The sequence below is a fragment of the Homalodisca vitripennis genome, chromosome 1 (genome assembly GCF_021130785.1).
Source record: "Homalodisca vitripennis isolate AUS2020 chromosome 1, UT_GWSS_2.1, whole genome shotgun sequence".
NCBI lineage: Eukaryota > Metazoa > Arthropoda > Insecta > Hemiptera > Cicadellidae > Homalodisca > Homalodisca vitripennis.
In genome coordinates, this window is record NC_060207.1 from 102,911,633 (window position 1) to 102,925,533 (window position 13,901).

The 13,901-nt window shown below is 34.4% G+C and overlaps 1 protein-coding gene across 1 annotated transcript in view; it reads left to right on the top strand.

Annotated features, from left to right (window-relative positions):
• LOC124368169 overlaps positions 1-13,901 on the top strand; it is a 147,257-nt gene that overhangs the window by 46,488 nt on the left and 86,868 nt on the right. Inside the window, 1 exon segment of the mRNA XM_046825447.1 lies at positions 4,087-4,358. Within this exon segment, the coding sequence (XP_046681403.1) occupies positions 4,087-4,358 (272 nt within the window).

A 13,901-nucleotide genomic window follows, 5' to 3' on the forward strand; every position in this document is an offset into this window, starting at 1 on the left:
TTCAATGCTACAGCCAGAGAAAGTTGCAATATATTTTTATTATTAATAAAACAATAACATATTTACAGCTTTGTAGTTATTTGTAATAAATCTACTTGAAAGCTCTATCAGTCCTTTTGTTATATATAAATACCCTATACCCAACTCCATAAACTTTTCTTTTAACATTTGAATCTATGGATAGTTAAACTACAATTTTGTGAATGGAAGGGTATATAATTATTCAAACTATTATATGTATAAGAAGTTAATAAAATAGAAAATTTAATTTTTTTCAATGATTTGTTAAAAGTTTGTGACTATATATTGCAATAGAAAATGTTGCTAATAATTTTTCAAGCTATGTAAAACATGAATTCTCTTCAATTTGCACTTTGCATAGTAACAATGAGGAGTTCAATTTCATAGTTGGAGGGATATTGTTCAAAAAATACATTTTTGCATTAGAAATATTTAAAATATATGAGTTTGAAAGAGTGAAATTAAGAACAGAGATTAAAGTTGTTGGCGAAACTGAGCCTTTTCTTTACTTTTGAAAATGTATAACTTTGCTCTGAGTCAAATATGAAAGTTAGAATTCCTATACTACTTTAGTATCATATATATATATATATATATATATATATATATATATATATACATACATGTGCAAAAGTCAGACTTTTATACCATAGCCTACCAGAGATATAGGGCTTCAAAGTTTAAAAAATAACAAAAATGTATTAAAAACACTCAGTCGAAACTAAGGAAGCATGTATTACATAAGGCTAAAACTCTATTTTATGTTTGTAAACTATGCTATTTAAGGGGAGAACATCGCTAAAAAATGGATTTTTTTTTATTTTACTGAAAAATTCTTGGATTCTTCCTGAAAATGGCAATATATAACACTTGGTATTTTAAACCACGGAAGATCTTGGTAAAAATGAAAATATATTATGTGTTCAAGTGTTTTAGCGCATTTTCTGTAGAGAAATCGTTCCAGAACTCATACTTCTGTATTCATTCTCATACATATTTTATTTCCTGGTGTTATTTTTATACTCTGCAGTTTTATGAGATACTGTACTGTCACCAGCTGCAGCTGTATTGTAGTCTTGGAAAGTTTTATGTTTATATATTATGTGCAGTAGTTTGTTTACAAACAGTTTCAAGTGGTTGTGAAGTTTGACCTTATTAGTTATAATCAGTTTTGTATTTCAATATGCCTAAATGACCAAGTTATACTAAAAGAAGAACCTTCAGAGGGAATAAATATACTAAACAAACAACATTAGACATTAGAAGTAATGAAACTGCTGAGTCTAGCATTAGCTCAACTCTAGGTTATGGAAATCCTAGGCCTAGTTTTGAAAGTGCATCAAAGAAAAAACTTTCCTATTTGAATAAGCCTAGTAAAGAAATTGAAGACATATATCAATCAAATGTTTTAAATATTATTGTTGATGTAAATACACTAAGTACTCTCAATACCTTATGTAAATGCAAACATTGTGACTCTATTGGCAATTTAAAATTTTCTGAAGACTCGAGTAAAAGAAAAGGTATTGTTTCAAGTCTTATTATGCACAAACTGTGCTAATAAAGTATCAAAAGACACATCAGAAAAGAAAAACAAACTCTACAAACTAAATACTAGGTTTGTTTATGGCCTACGTTGCATAGGAGTACGCCTAGCTGGTGCGAAAAATTTGTGCTATATTAAATGTACGTCCTCTAAGCTAGTCTAGAGGCTACAAATGAGATGAGGGTGAAAAAAAGACAATGTAAAAGGAAGCTGGAAGATGCAGAGAACCAAGGGACCAGCCACTATGGTGCTGGAGCATTCTAAATTTATTTGTAGGTCTTTTTACATATGATCAACTACTATGTTTATTTCAATTGCTGTTTTCCGAAAATTGTGTTTGTTGAACTTATGTACCTGTAGCTCAGCTATTGTTTAAGTTAGAAAGATGAAATTTTGTATACTATCCCAAGGTACTGTTTAGCTTATCTGGTAGTAAAATCATGACTATATCTTACATATTTACTGAAATAAATAATAAAAATATAATGCAATGTTATTGCGTTATTGATAATGCAATAAAATTGTTTCTATTGCTCTAAAATGTTTCAATCTACTACAGGCTCATCTACTAACATACCAGAACATACTGTAAAAATTGTATTGTAATATCTTTACTGGTTATAGAACTGCAGGTACACGAAGTTAGTAAAAGTTCTCATATATTAAGCATAGGCGACGTTCTCCCCTTAACTGATAAATTTGAACTGCAATAAATCACCCCTTCTTCGTTGTTTATCGTTCCAAAAAGTAATATTTTTTAATTTTTAACACCAAACTTTGGAGGCTATTTTGGGTATAAATCTTTGCATTTAGAGCTATAAAGAAGATAAGGTTTGAGAGCTCCAGCATAATCCAATCCAGAGATCAATCTATTTAAAGCTAATATCTGCAAAAATTTGGCGATCTGCAAATATCGCCGGATTCCCGAGAACAAAAATAGCCACCACGCATATACAGTAAAAGATAAAATTGTTAAAAATCATTTTTGAACCTCTTACTGGATTACTTCATGTGGATTGACCCAGTTATATTACTATTAGAGGCTTAAAATGTTTAATAGAAGGAAGAGAGAACACAGCAGCGGACGCTATTCTGAACAAGGACATTTTGTTCAAAGCACATTTGTTTAATATTTTGAACATATGTTTTTTGTAGTGTATGTACTGTTCTGAAATTATACATATTGTTGTAAAAAAACATTTGAAATTTGATTATTTCAAAAAAATTTACAATGTATTGTTTTTGGAAAAATGAAATCTATATTTTAAAATCACATACATAGTAAGTAGTTTTTACAAACTTAGTTATATATTTTTCTGAAGAAAGTAGGTCTATGTATACAATATATTTTTTACCAAACATTTTACTTTTAACTTTTTTTGTATAAGCATGCAAATTTTATAAAAAAAGAGCAATAATGCAGTGAATGGCTAGAGCATTAAGAGATCTTAAGTAAACTGTGATGGACCAAACAGTTTGATTAGTTTGGTATACTACAAAAAAAAGTAGAAAGAGGATTATTGTTACAATGCCCATTATGCTCTTGAATTAATTATGATCTAATTGTCTAGGGTGGTGCTTCCTTATCATAAGAAATATTTCTAGTAAAAAAAAGGCTGCAAGAGATATAGCAGGAGCTACTAAACTTGAACATTGTAGATAATTATTTAGAAACCTCAGAATTAATACTTTGTATACCCTCTACATTATTGAATGTTTGTTATATTTAAAAAAAAGTATCCTGAGCCAGTTCAATTAAGAAATGAAATATATTCTTATAATACTAGGGTTAGTTGTCTTGTTGATGTGCCATCCCATAGGTTAAACAAAAGTGTTAAAAGTAATTTGCTCATGTCTTGCAAGTTATTCAATAAAATTCTTCTAACTGTAAGGCAGTTAGTTACATTAAGTTTAAGAACAAGATTAGTCCATTATTTCTTAAACAAGCATTTTACTCAATAAGTCTGTTTATATCTGAACAATGGACTTAATTAAGAAGACTTCTTATCATAAATCCCAATGTTGCCTGTTATTGTGACTTGCCTTATACATTTGTAATGAAATGTCTCTTTGATGAATAAATATTCTATTCTAATTGTCTGATTAAGTTTGCATTGTAAATGGGGATTAGTAATTAATAATATTCCATACCATCATAAAGTACATCCCGTGGTCAATGAAATTGATATGTTAGAAGAATTTGGTTGGCTAGAACTTGAAGTCAAATTTAATTGAAATATAACCTTGCTCACCTGATTGGTCCAAAGTTCATTTCCCTTCTCATGCCTGTATTTAGTAAAAATTAAGTTTATAAAGGAATATTTAGTAAGTATTTAGTAAATATAAAGTAAATTAAGGAATATTAAAAAAAGGTGTTATAAGAAAAATTAGCTTATGGAAAAAATTGACATTAAAAAAAGCACAAGAAATAGCTTTGTTGACTGTTAACGTTTTAAAATTCCAGCTGAATTTCTGAATGAACAGAACACAAAATACAGCTAACATTATTATTTGTGTAGGCAACCAGTGTAGATGGCAGTAATGGACTTCAGCAGTACAGCTGTTACGTGTGTGGTGCACTAAATTCACGTGCTGCCATGGAGTGGTTGTCCACAGAGGCAGAGGGCATGAACTCGCACGCCATGCATTTCCCCTGTCTGCGAAATCTGAGGACAGAGAATGGCCGGGTAGACTCGTGGGGTCGTGTGCTGACTTGTGTCAAGTGCAGTGGACACCTGGCACGCCAGTGGGAGACCATGGAGGCTGACAGAATTCCCCTTGAGAGGCGAAGGTATTATACGTTAATCTTGGATGTTTTCGTGTGTTGTATGTCTTAAAAATTAAAGAAGGTTTGGATGTACAGTTAACTACAGTTATAGTAATAATGTAACACAGTAAAACAAAACTCAACGCATATTTTCCACTCCTACTTTCTTTTTTTATGTGTAATATTAATTCCCTTTATCTATATATTTCCTTGGACTTGGTATTTATAAATACTAAAAATTACTTATCAACATTAGGAAATTAGATATAATTTCATATTTATTTTGATAAGGAACACGAAACTTTTTAGTGACTGTCTTGTCCTTTTATGAATGTAAAGGTGTTTGCCACACAAATTATCTTTAGTGTTCTGCGTACAGAATCGATCCAATGTTGGGAAACAGATAATACATTTTTGTCCTAGACTACTGTCTACATTATTTTTTTCTTTCAAATCATTTTAATCTTTGAACTAGTAATCTCTGCAGTAGTGTAGCTATTATAGTATTCAAATTTTCAGTTTCAAGTTTTAGCTTGTTTCAGTTCTTTCAAAAGAATTTGTGTTTGAAAATCTAGGTTGGTGTTATTACTGAATAAAGCCAGATTTGTAACAATTAGTTGTTTTTTTTTTGTATCAGTCAAAATGTCCTTTTCAATTATGCTTTGTTCAAGCTCTATGAATCTATCTGTAAGAACACCTAAATTGGTAGTTTAACCCTTTCGCTGTCACAGTAATTTGGCTGATTCGTGTCGAAAAACGCTGCGCGTAGTTTGCAGATGTTGCCGTAAACCGCTGGCACTGTATCGCATGTTACTCCCCAAAACTGCCGCGGCCGATATTGACAAATTGTAAGGGTTTAGTAAAACGTCAATAAATCTGTCAAAAATTGAGATATCTGCGTAATTTTTGTTTTGTTTTGTAGACAATAAAATTCTCCGTAATACTACATATTGTGAATCAATAATAAAACAAAACTGTTTTTTTAATCTTAATTTTTTCATTTTTAACTTTGAAATTTTTGTAAATTAGTATTTTTAAAATTAGATCAAATATTTTTTTATATTTTTTCTATTATTAGTTTAATGGGTTTTATTGAAGAATATTATGTTAACAACATTTCCTGCAAATTTCAGGTAAAGAAAACTAGAAATAAATTTTGTATAGCACTTTAATTAAAATAACACATATTTTTACAAAGTATAAGCATAGGAGAAATACTAAATGTTTACACATTTTTTACATAATAATCTTCAAGAAATCTTATACAAAAGGTTGAAATAATCATAGTAACACTAAATAAATTAAATATACCTAGTAAAAATGAGTTTTATAATGTAATTTTGTAGTAATAATAAATTACATATTATGACTTATCTTATAAATGCTTGCTGTACTGTAAAAGCTTGGCACAAACAAACAAAAGATTTTTCCACACAAAAAGAAACAAATATTCTAAATTGCACACTCTATATACATGATATGCATTTATAATTTTTTTTTAAGTCTACACAACATGTGGAAAACCAAGTGGCATATCTTACCAATTAATGTTTGCACTGGTGCTGCGATAGGCAGTCAAGGTGGCAGCCAAGCTTGCACGCTACGCAGATGGTTTTGGTCCTCCTCCTTTTATTTTCAGGATTGTTTTTTCCGCTGCACACAGAGCAGATTTTTTTCTTTTGTTCCTTCCAACTTCGTCACACCTGTTTTATATGAAGTTTGTGGGCCATCACCTCTTCCATCAACATCTTGTGCAGGGATTTTGTTATCAAACCAGTCCTGTGGTAGGTCTTCAATGATGGAAATAATAAATTGCAGTCTTGAAAAAGGTTTGTTTGTATTTAACTTATAAATAACATAGGAGAAGCATTCTTCCAAAATATTGAAGATCACCTTTTTCCAATGCTTTATTGTTTTCCTCTCATCGAGATACGTGTATAACATCTGTTCTGCCCCATCAATACCTCCCATTCCATGATTATATTGGTATACAGTTTGTGGTTTGCTTTTAATTAAAATTCGACCACTTCTTCTGATTGTATACGATACGTTTTTAGCCTCACAGTTTGATGAAAGTAAAATGAATTGATTTTTATCAGTGGGTTTTTCCCGCATAGCCATCATTAGAATAGGTCCCTTCCTAACATAGGTTTGTTGACCTACTTTATATTTACCTAATAAATTCTTAGGCATTCCTTGTCTGTTTAATCTGACGGTGCCTGTAACCCAAGTTGAGTTGGCATACAGGTATTTGGCTAGTCTTTTTGTAGTGAAAAGGTTATCCAAGAAAAGATGATAACCTTTTTGAAAGAAGTTTCCCATCCGCATTAGTTTGTCCACAACAGCATACCCCTGACCAAACCTTTGTATCTGCTGCCTGTCTGCTTCATCCTGATATACAGCTCCTTTGCAGCAAAAAAACTGCAGGCAATAATTTGTCACTGCATCGCACAGTACCCAAAGTTTCACTCCCCAACGGTGATGTTTTTTTTTTGGAATGTGCTGTGTAAGAGCAACTCTTTTCTTTGTTCCAACGAGTGACTCGTCTATAGAGAGCTTCTGGAAAGGTGTGTAATGAAGTTTAAACAATCTATTTGCGTGATCAACCAGATATTGAAACCGACCACAAGGATCATATTCTGGAGATCTGTGGGGATCCAATGTTTCTATGTCGACTAAATGGAAAAATTTTAGTATTAATTCAAACCTGTTCCTGCTGAACATCTTCCGGAACCATGGGCACTCTTGAGAAGGTGAGGTAAACCAATAACTGTGGATTGTAGGTTTTTGACTTATCCCCATATTGGTGATAACAGCTAGGAAGCCTTTTTTTTAATTCATCAATTGTTAGATTTACCCACTGTTTTATGCGGCTCTTTGGAGACAAGTTTTGGTGGGCTTGAAGATAGGCCTGTGCGTACTTGTTTGTTTCCCTTACTATTCAACAAAATTTCCGTTAAGAACAAATAAAAATACAATATTGGCTTTGAATTTCTTGGTGGACAGTGTTTAGGTCCAGACATTTCAGAAAAATCAAAGTTGTGCTGATGACCAGGATCGTTATCATTTACGATGTCTTCCCAATCACTACTTTCGGGGCTGGAAGGATCAGGGTCTACTCTAGGCCTATTAGTTGATCCTCTTCTGCCCATAGGCCTACCTCTTCGCCCTCCTCTACCTCTAGGCCTTCGAGTGTCAAGGCTAGTATCCTCATCAGAACTATCTGAAGGACCAATGTTTCCCAATGAACCTGGAATATGTTGTGGGGTAGGCCTAATCAAACTTGAACTGGTTAATTCAGGCTCATTTGGTAAACCGTCATCTGAACTTGCATCAGGGGAATCTTGAATACCGGAATCTAGGGTCAATATGTGTTCCGGACGTGCTTGGTTCATTCAAGTCAAGTCAAGTCGCCTAACTGGAAAAAAGAAACGTGGTTTTCTTTGAGGGATGGGATCGTAATTAGGGTCCTCGTCAGTGTCATCAACTACATCCGAAGATGAACTATCTCTCAAAGACCCGGAATCACTATCCTCGTCAATAAACTTCACTCCAGTGGACATTACCTCAGTAATAAGTGTTCCTTCACTCACTGAAGAATCCTCACGTTTTCGTTTTTGTTCCATCACTATGTAGTTTGTTGATCACTTTCACTATAAAAGTAATTTTAATACTTCACTACAAATACAAAAATAGTAGCCACAATAAAACAAACTTGCAAACTTGAAAGGTTACAGTACAAACTGTAAACAACAACAGACTGAAACCATTAAGTTTATGGGTTGACAGAAACATCAAACAGCTGATGTCTGCCACAGCTGACTAAATCCTGTTTCATTGTTCGTATTCCGTAACATACACTATTCATAGATTATACTTGATGGTTTTTCACATTGAATGCCTCTTTTTCTTTCGCCACATGTGTAATAATGACTTGTGATCACTATAGTAACGGAAAAATAAAATTATAACTAAAAGCCGATGACATCGGCTCATGGCGATTTTCAGTCTAAGGGCGTGGGCCGATGTCATCGGCCCTTGGCGATTTTGAGTAGACATATGCGGGCCGATGACATCGGCTCTTGGCGTTTTTATGATCAAACTGCAGAGCCGATGACATCGGCTCTTGGCAGTGAAAGGGTTTTAAGTCATGTCGATGGGTGTGTTTACAGTCTTGTCACTCTGTACAGTATTGAACCACAAACACTGATATCAAAAGTAATCTGAAATTCCGCTTTGTGATTCTTGTTAGCTAGAAGTTGAGCTCTCAATTCTTTTATTTAATGTACTTCTACACTTATTCGACATTGTATTTGTAGCTTTATACAGGGTCTGTATAATAAGTAACCGGACTGAGCCTGCCCCGCTCCGTCAAAGCGTCTGCTAACCGGTATCTGGTGCTGTAGTGGTGGTGGGGGTCTAGTGAAAGGGAACCGGGCTGCAGCAGTTGCCTCCAAGCGCTTGGAGAGTTAGTATCGAGCGAGAGCGGAGTGCATGTTCAGTTACCCCATCGGAGTGAAAATGGAGAGTACGATCGAGCAACGTTTTAGCATTAAATTTTGTGTCAAACTCAAGAAAACGGCCACGGAAACTCTTCAAATGATTCAAGAGGCTTACGGTGAGGATGCTCTGTCCAGAAGTCAGGTGTTTCAGTGGCACAAAAATTTCCAGGAGGGCCACGATGACGTCCATGACAAACAGCGCGTCGGTCCACCATCAACGAGTCACACGGACACAAATGTGCAAAAAGTGCGTGATGTGTTGAACAGTGATCATCGTCTGAGCATTCGGGCTATCGCAGATGAGGTCGGAATTGATAAGATGACCGTTCAAAACATTATTAAGAACGATCTGGGCATGAGGAAGATCTGCGCGAAGCTGGTACCCAAACACCTGACTGATGAGCAAAAGAAGCGTCGTGTTGCTGTCGCTTCGGAAATCCTTGATCGACTGCAAACCGAACCAGAGTTTTTCAACCACGTTATTACAGGATTTTTGAATACGATCCTGAGACGAAGCAGCAGAGTTCGGAGTGGCACACACCGGTGTCACCACGACCGAAAAAAGCGCGCATGAGCAAATCGAAGGTGAAGTCGATGCTCATTGCTTTCTTTGACGTGAAAGGCATTGTTCACAAAGAGTTTGTGCCACCCGGTCAAACTGTAAACGGCCAGTACTACAGAGAGGTGCTCCGTCAACTAACCGCCCGGGTTCACCGAGTCCGTCCGGAGATTGCCGATTCGTGGATTCTCCATCACGACAATGCACCGTCGCACACCTGCCTGCTCGTCACCGAACAGTTGGCAAAACAGTCGAGGGCAACGTTGCCACAGCCTCCTTACAGCCCGGATATGGCACCACTGGACTTCTTTCTGTTCCCCAAGATCAAGAGACACCTTAAGGGGACGCGGTTCGGGACTCTGGAAAACGTTCAACGTGCTACGACGAGGGCTCTAGACAACATCGAGGTTGCTGACTTCCAGGGAGCGTTCAGGGATTGGAAAATACGGTTTCAGCGTGTTATCGACTCCAATGGGGACTACTTTGAAGATTTCTAATGAAAAATTGTACATATTTTGCCAATAAAAAATTTCCTGAAGTCAGTCCGGTTACTTATTATACAGACCCTGTACATTCCAGGTATATTACTGTGGCTTAATTTAATTTTAATTCCTTTTTTAATTTATTGTAGCCCCAAATTGAATGTTAAGTTTTTTCCTCTAGAAATCCCTAATTTTGCTTTATTGTCAGGATAAAGACATTGATTGTTTGTCTACACTTTGATGTTTCATTTGTACCATAAAAGGTCACATTACAGTTTTTATTTGATTTTTCTCTTGAACTTGATTTACTACAGCAGGCCAAGGTGGGTGTCCTCTAACTGTTGCAAACACAAAATCGCCTTCTTTAATTACCATAATTTAAGTAAACTCCAATAGCAAAATTGTATGTAAATTTATAATAATTAAATAATTAATAAATAAGTTAAGCAACAAGCATGTAAACAAAATGTTAATATTTACAGTTCCAAATAATATCAGCTGTTATCAGCATGCCAAATAATAACAGCAGCTGTTAATTAAACAGTAAACAAATTCTCTGTAGATTCATAGATTGCAGAAACCTGCCATAGGAAGAACCTGATATAGTTCCAGTGTATATCAGTGATATAAAAACATATATTATGAACAGCTCACTATCAATAATCTATAATTGTGAAGCAAAGGACTATTCTCCTGTTAATGCCCTCTATAATTAATGATGCCCTTCTGTAGTAACAATTATTTATAAATGATTGATCCTTATAAGGTAATATAACTTAAGACCAGGTGTACAATTTCAGATGCTATATAATAGATTTTTGAATAGGTAGTTCTCATCAAGAGATAGATTCGTTGAAGAAAAGTTAGAAGAAACTTGATGTACGAGGGGGTACCCAAAAAAAAACCGGAATTATTTTATAAAAATTATATATTATCAAATTTTTTACAATACGACCTTATCTCCTTCAAAATAATCTCCATTACAACTAATACACTTGTCCCAACGGTATTTCCATTGATCAAAACATTTTTTTGTAGTCATCATTAGAAATGGCTGCAAGCTCGAGCTTCGTTTTTTTCTTAACCTCTTCAACACTGTCAAATCGTTGACCTTTCAAGCCTCTTTTCATGTGTGGAAATAAAAAAAAGTCGCATGGAGCGAGGTCAGGCGAGTAAGGTGCGTGGAGCAGCGGAACCATGCCGTTTTTGGCTAAAAAACTGCCTAACTGAGATGGCTGTGTGTGCCGGTGCGTTGTCGTGGTGGAAGAACCAGTCTCCAGTCTGCCACAAATCAGGTCTTTTCTGGCAAACACTGTTGGGCAATCTTCTTAAAATCTCCAAATAAAATGTTTGGTTGACAGTCTGACCTGGAGGAACAAACTCAGAATGAGTCAACGGTCGGTGAGCACAAGTTCACGAATTTTCTCAACATTTTCGTCCGTTCGAGAGGTTGATGGACGTCCAGAACGAGGTTTGTCTTCAATCGACATGTCGCCATTTTTAAATCGAGCGAACCACTCGTAGACCTGAGTTTTCCCCATAGCATCATCTTTGTAAGGTGTATTCAACATTAAAATAGTTTCTGCAGCATTTTTACAAAGTAAAAAACAAAATTTCACAGCTGCACGTTGTTCACTTAAACTTGCCATGACAAAAAACGAAACAAGAACAAAACAGGGTTAGTGAAAACAGTCACTACGAACGAACAGAATGCACTAGGACAACGGAACTGGGGTCACTGAGCTCGCAATGGGTTGCGCGACACACGCCTAGCTGCAGGAATGTGTACTACACGCTGCCGGCTGCCAGCAATACAATTCCGTTTTTTTTTGGGTACCCCCTCGTATATAAAAAACTGCGTAATTCATTGTTCATTTAACCAAGTTTTCAAATATAGCTTCATGTACAAAATAAAGAGGTGTTGTCTAAATGAGCCAATACCAAATCAATACTGAAAGACCCAGTTGAATATTAATGACTAAAATATATTTAATTAAATTAACCCTTTGAGTGCCGGAGCATCACTATTTGCGATCCTGCACTATAAAATATGCAAGAAATGCCAGAATCGCTATTTGCGACTTCTGCAGTAACGCTTATATTTTAAATAGTATTTATCTAAATTGGCTCAATGACTATACATACGCATTCCAAAGGCTTCAACATCACTTTTTATGAAGGTTTTGTTGCATTCTGCGTAGATTCTTATTTTTACGGCCGTTGTAAAGTGAGCGCATCAGTCGAGTTTAGAATCGACCACTATGCGGACGAGCCGGCACATGTTTGGTTTGCGCTGATGTTTATTTCACAAAAATATTGAAAGTTTTTAAGTGTAAATGCGTTTGTAGTGTTAGTATCTTCAAATTATTTCTTTTGTGTATGTTGTTCTAGTCTGTGTGTAAGTAGAACAATGACTTTACTGTGAGTTACGGTGATCGTAAGCAGCTAGTACTTTACTAAATACATTTGTATAGATTTTATGTTTTTATGTTTGTTCAGTGATATTTATAAACAATGAGTCGTAAAAAAATTGCTGATAATGAAGACCTAGTATTGCAGGCATTAGATTCAAGCAGTAGCAGTGTAGACAATACACAAAGTGTAAGGGTTGGGGTTAGGCGAGGGTGACCAAGATACAAATGACCAATATTCAGACAGTGAAAGAGATCTTGACGTTTTTGAAAATTCTTTCTCAGATTTAGACGATACTGATGCTGACATAGATCCATCATCTAATAATGAATCACCAATGTAGGCCTAATGTTTACATCCACACCTAAAAAGTCTAATGAGAGAACACATCCTGATTTACAAGGTAATCAGAAAAGGTTGAAATTAAGTGTAGGCCTACAAAAAAGAAGTCCTGTTTATAGTGACCATAGTTCCCCTGACATTGATGACCCAGACATAACAAACAATGACGATGAGCCGGCGCCTGTTAACGTCCGGTTGCTTGACCTCCTCTCCGACTGAATTGAAATTGGGCCTGATGAAGATTTTTCCCTTATTTCAATTGGATACAACAAACTGCCTGGACCAAAACACATGCTTCAAAAATAAAATAAAAATGAGATGAAGCACACTTTTTGTATTATGTTGTTATTTATAAAACAGTAAACAATTTATATTTATATTGCTATTATAAACAACGGACATACTATCCAAGTCTTGAAACATTGTCTGTAAACGAGAAACTTTCTAGTTTTGTGGCGGTTCATATTTTCATATTTATTTTCCAACAATTTTATTTATAAGCATAAAAAAAGTTTATATGTTTTTTTTAATAATTAAATGGAGTATAAGATAGCATAACTGAAAATGAAAAAATAAAATATTTCATTAACACTACGTTGTGTCAAAATAAAAAACAAATTTTTTTTGCTCATAAAGTTTTTTTAATGTTTTTTTATTGTTACAAAAACGTTAAATAACTAATGAATGTATTATATTTATAAAGAAAATGTATTTATCTACAAAACAAAAAAAACCCCAGGACATTATACCAATAAATAATTTTTTTATGAATTTTTAACTAGACCCTTGCAAAATCAGGTATTTTGGCCCGGCATTTTATGCATACCATATAACAAAATGCCACAGCACTCAAAGGGTTAATTAAAAATATAATTGTACAAAAATCAAAAGAATCTGAGAAACATGTTATTTAATCGTCTTATTTACATTACAGATAATAATATGGTTTCTTGAGCAACTGAAAATAACAATAAAATTGATATAAATTTGATGATAGCAATTTAAATAGCATATTTTGCAGCAATACAACTTGAACATATCTACGTTTAGATTCTTCACATGAATACAATGTAGCCTTTATGTTTTAAAAGGTACAGATTGGATAATTTCACTGAAAAAGTCTTTGTTTTCAAAATTAAATCCATATTTGATAAAATGACACCAATCTTTTGTATTCATTGTATTGTAGTATTGACATTTTTATCAGTATAGCAACAAGACTTATTATTAGAAATATAATCAGAAAACTCATGCAATACAACTTAATGAT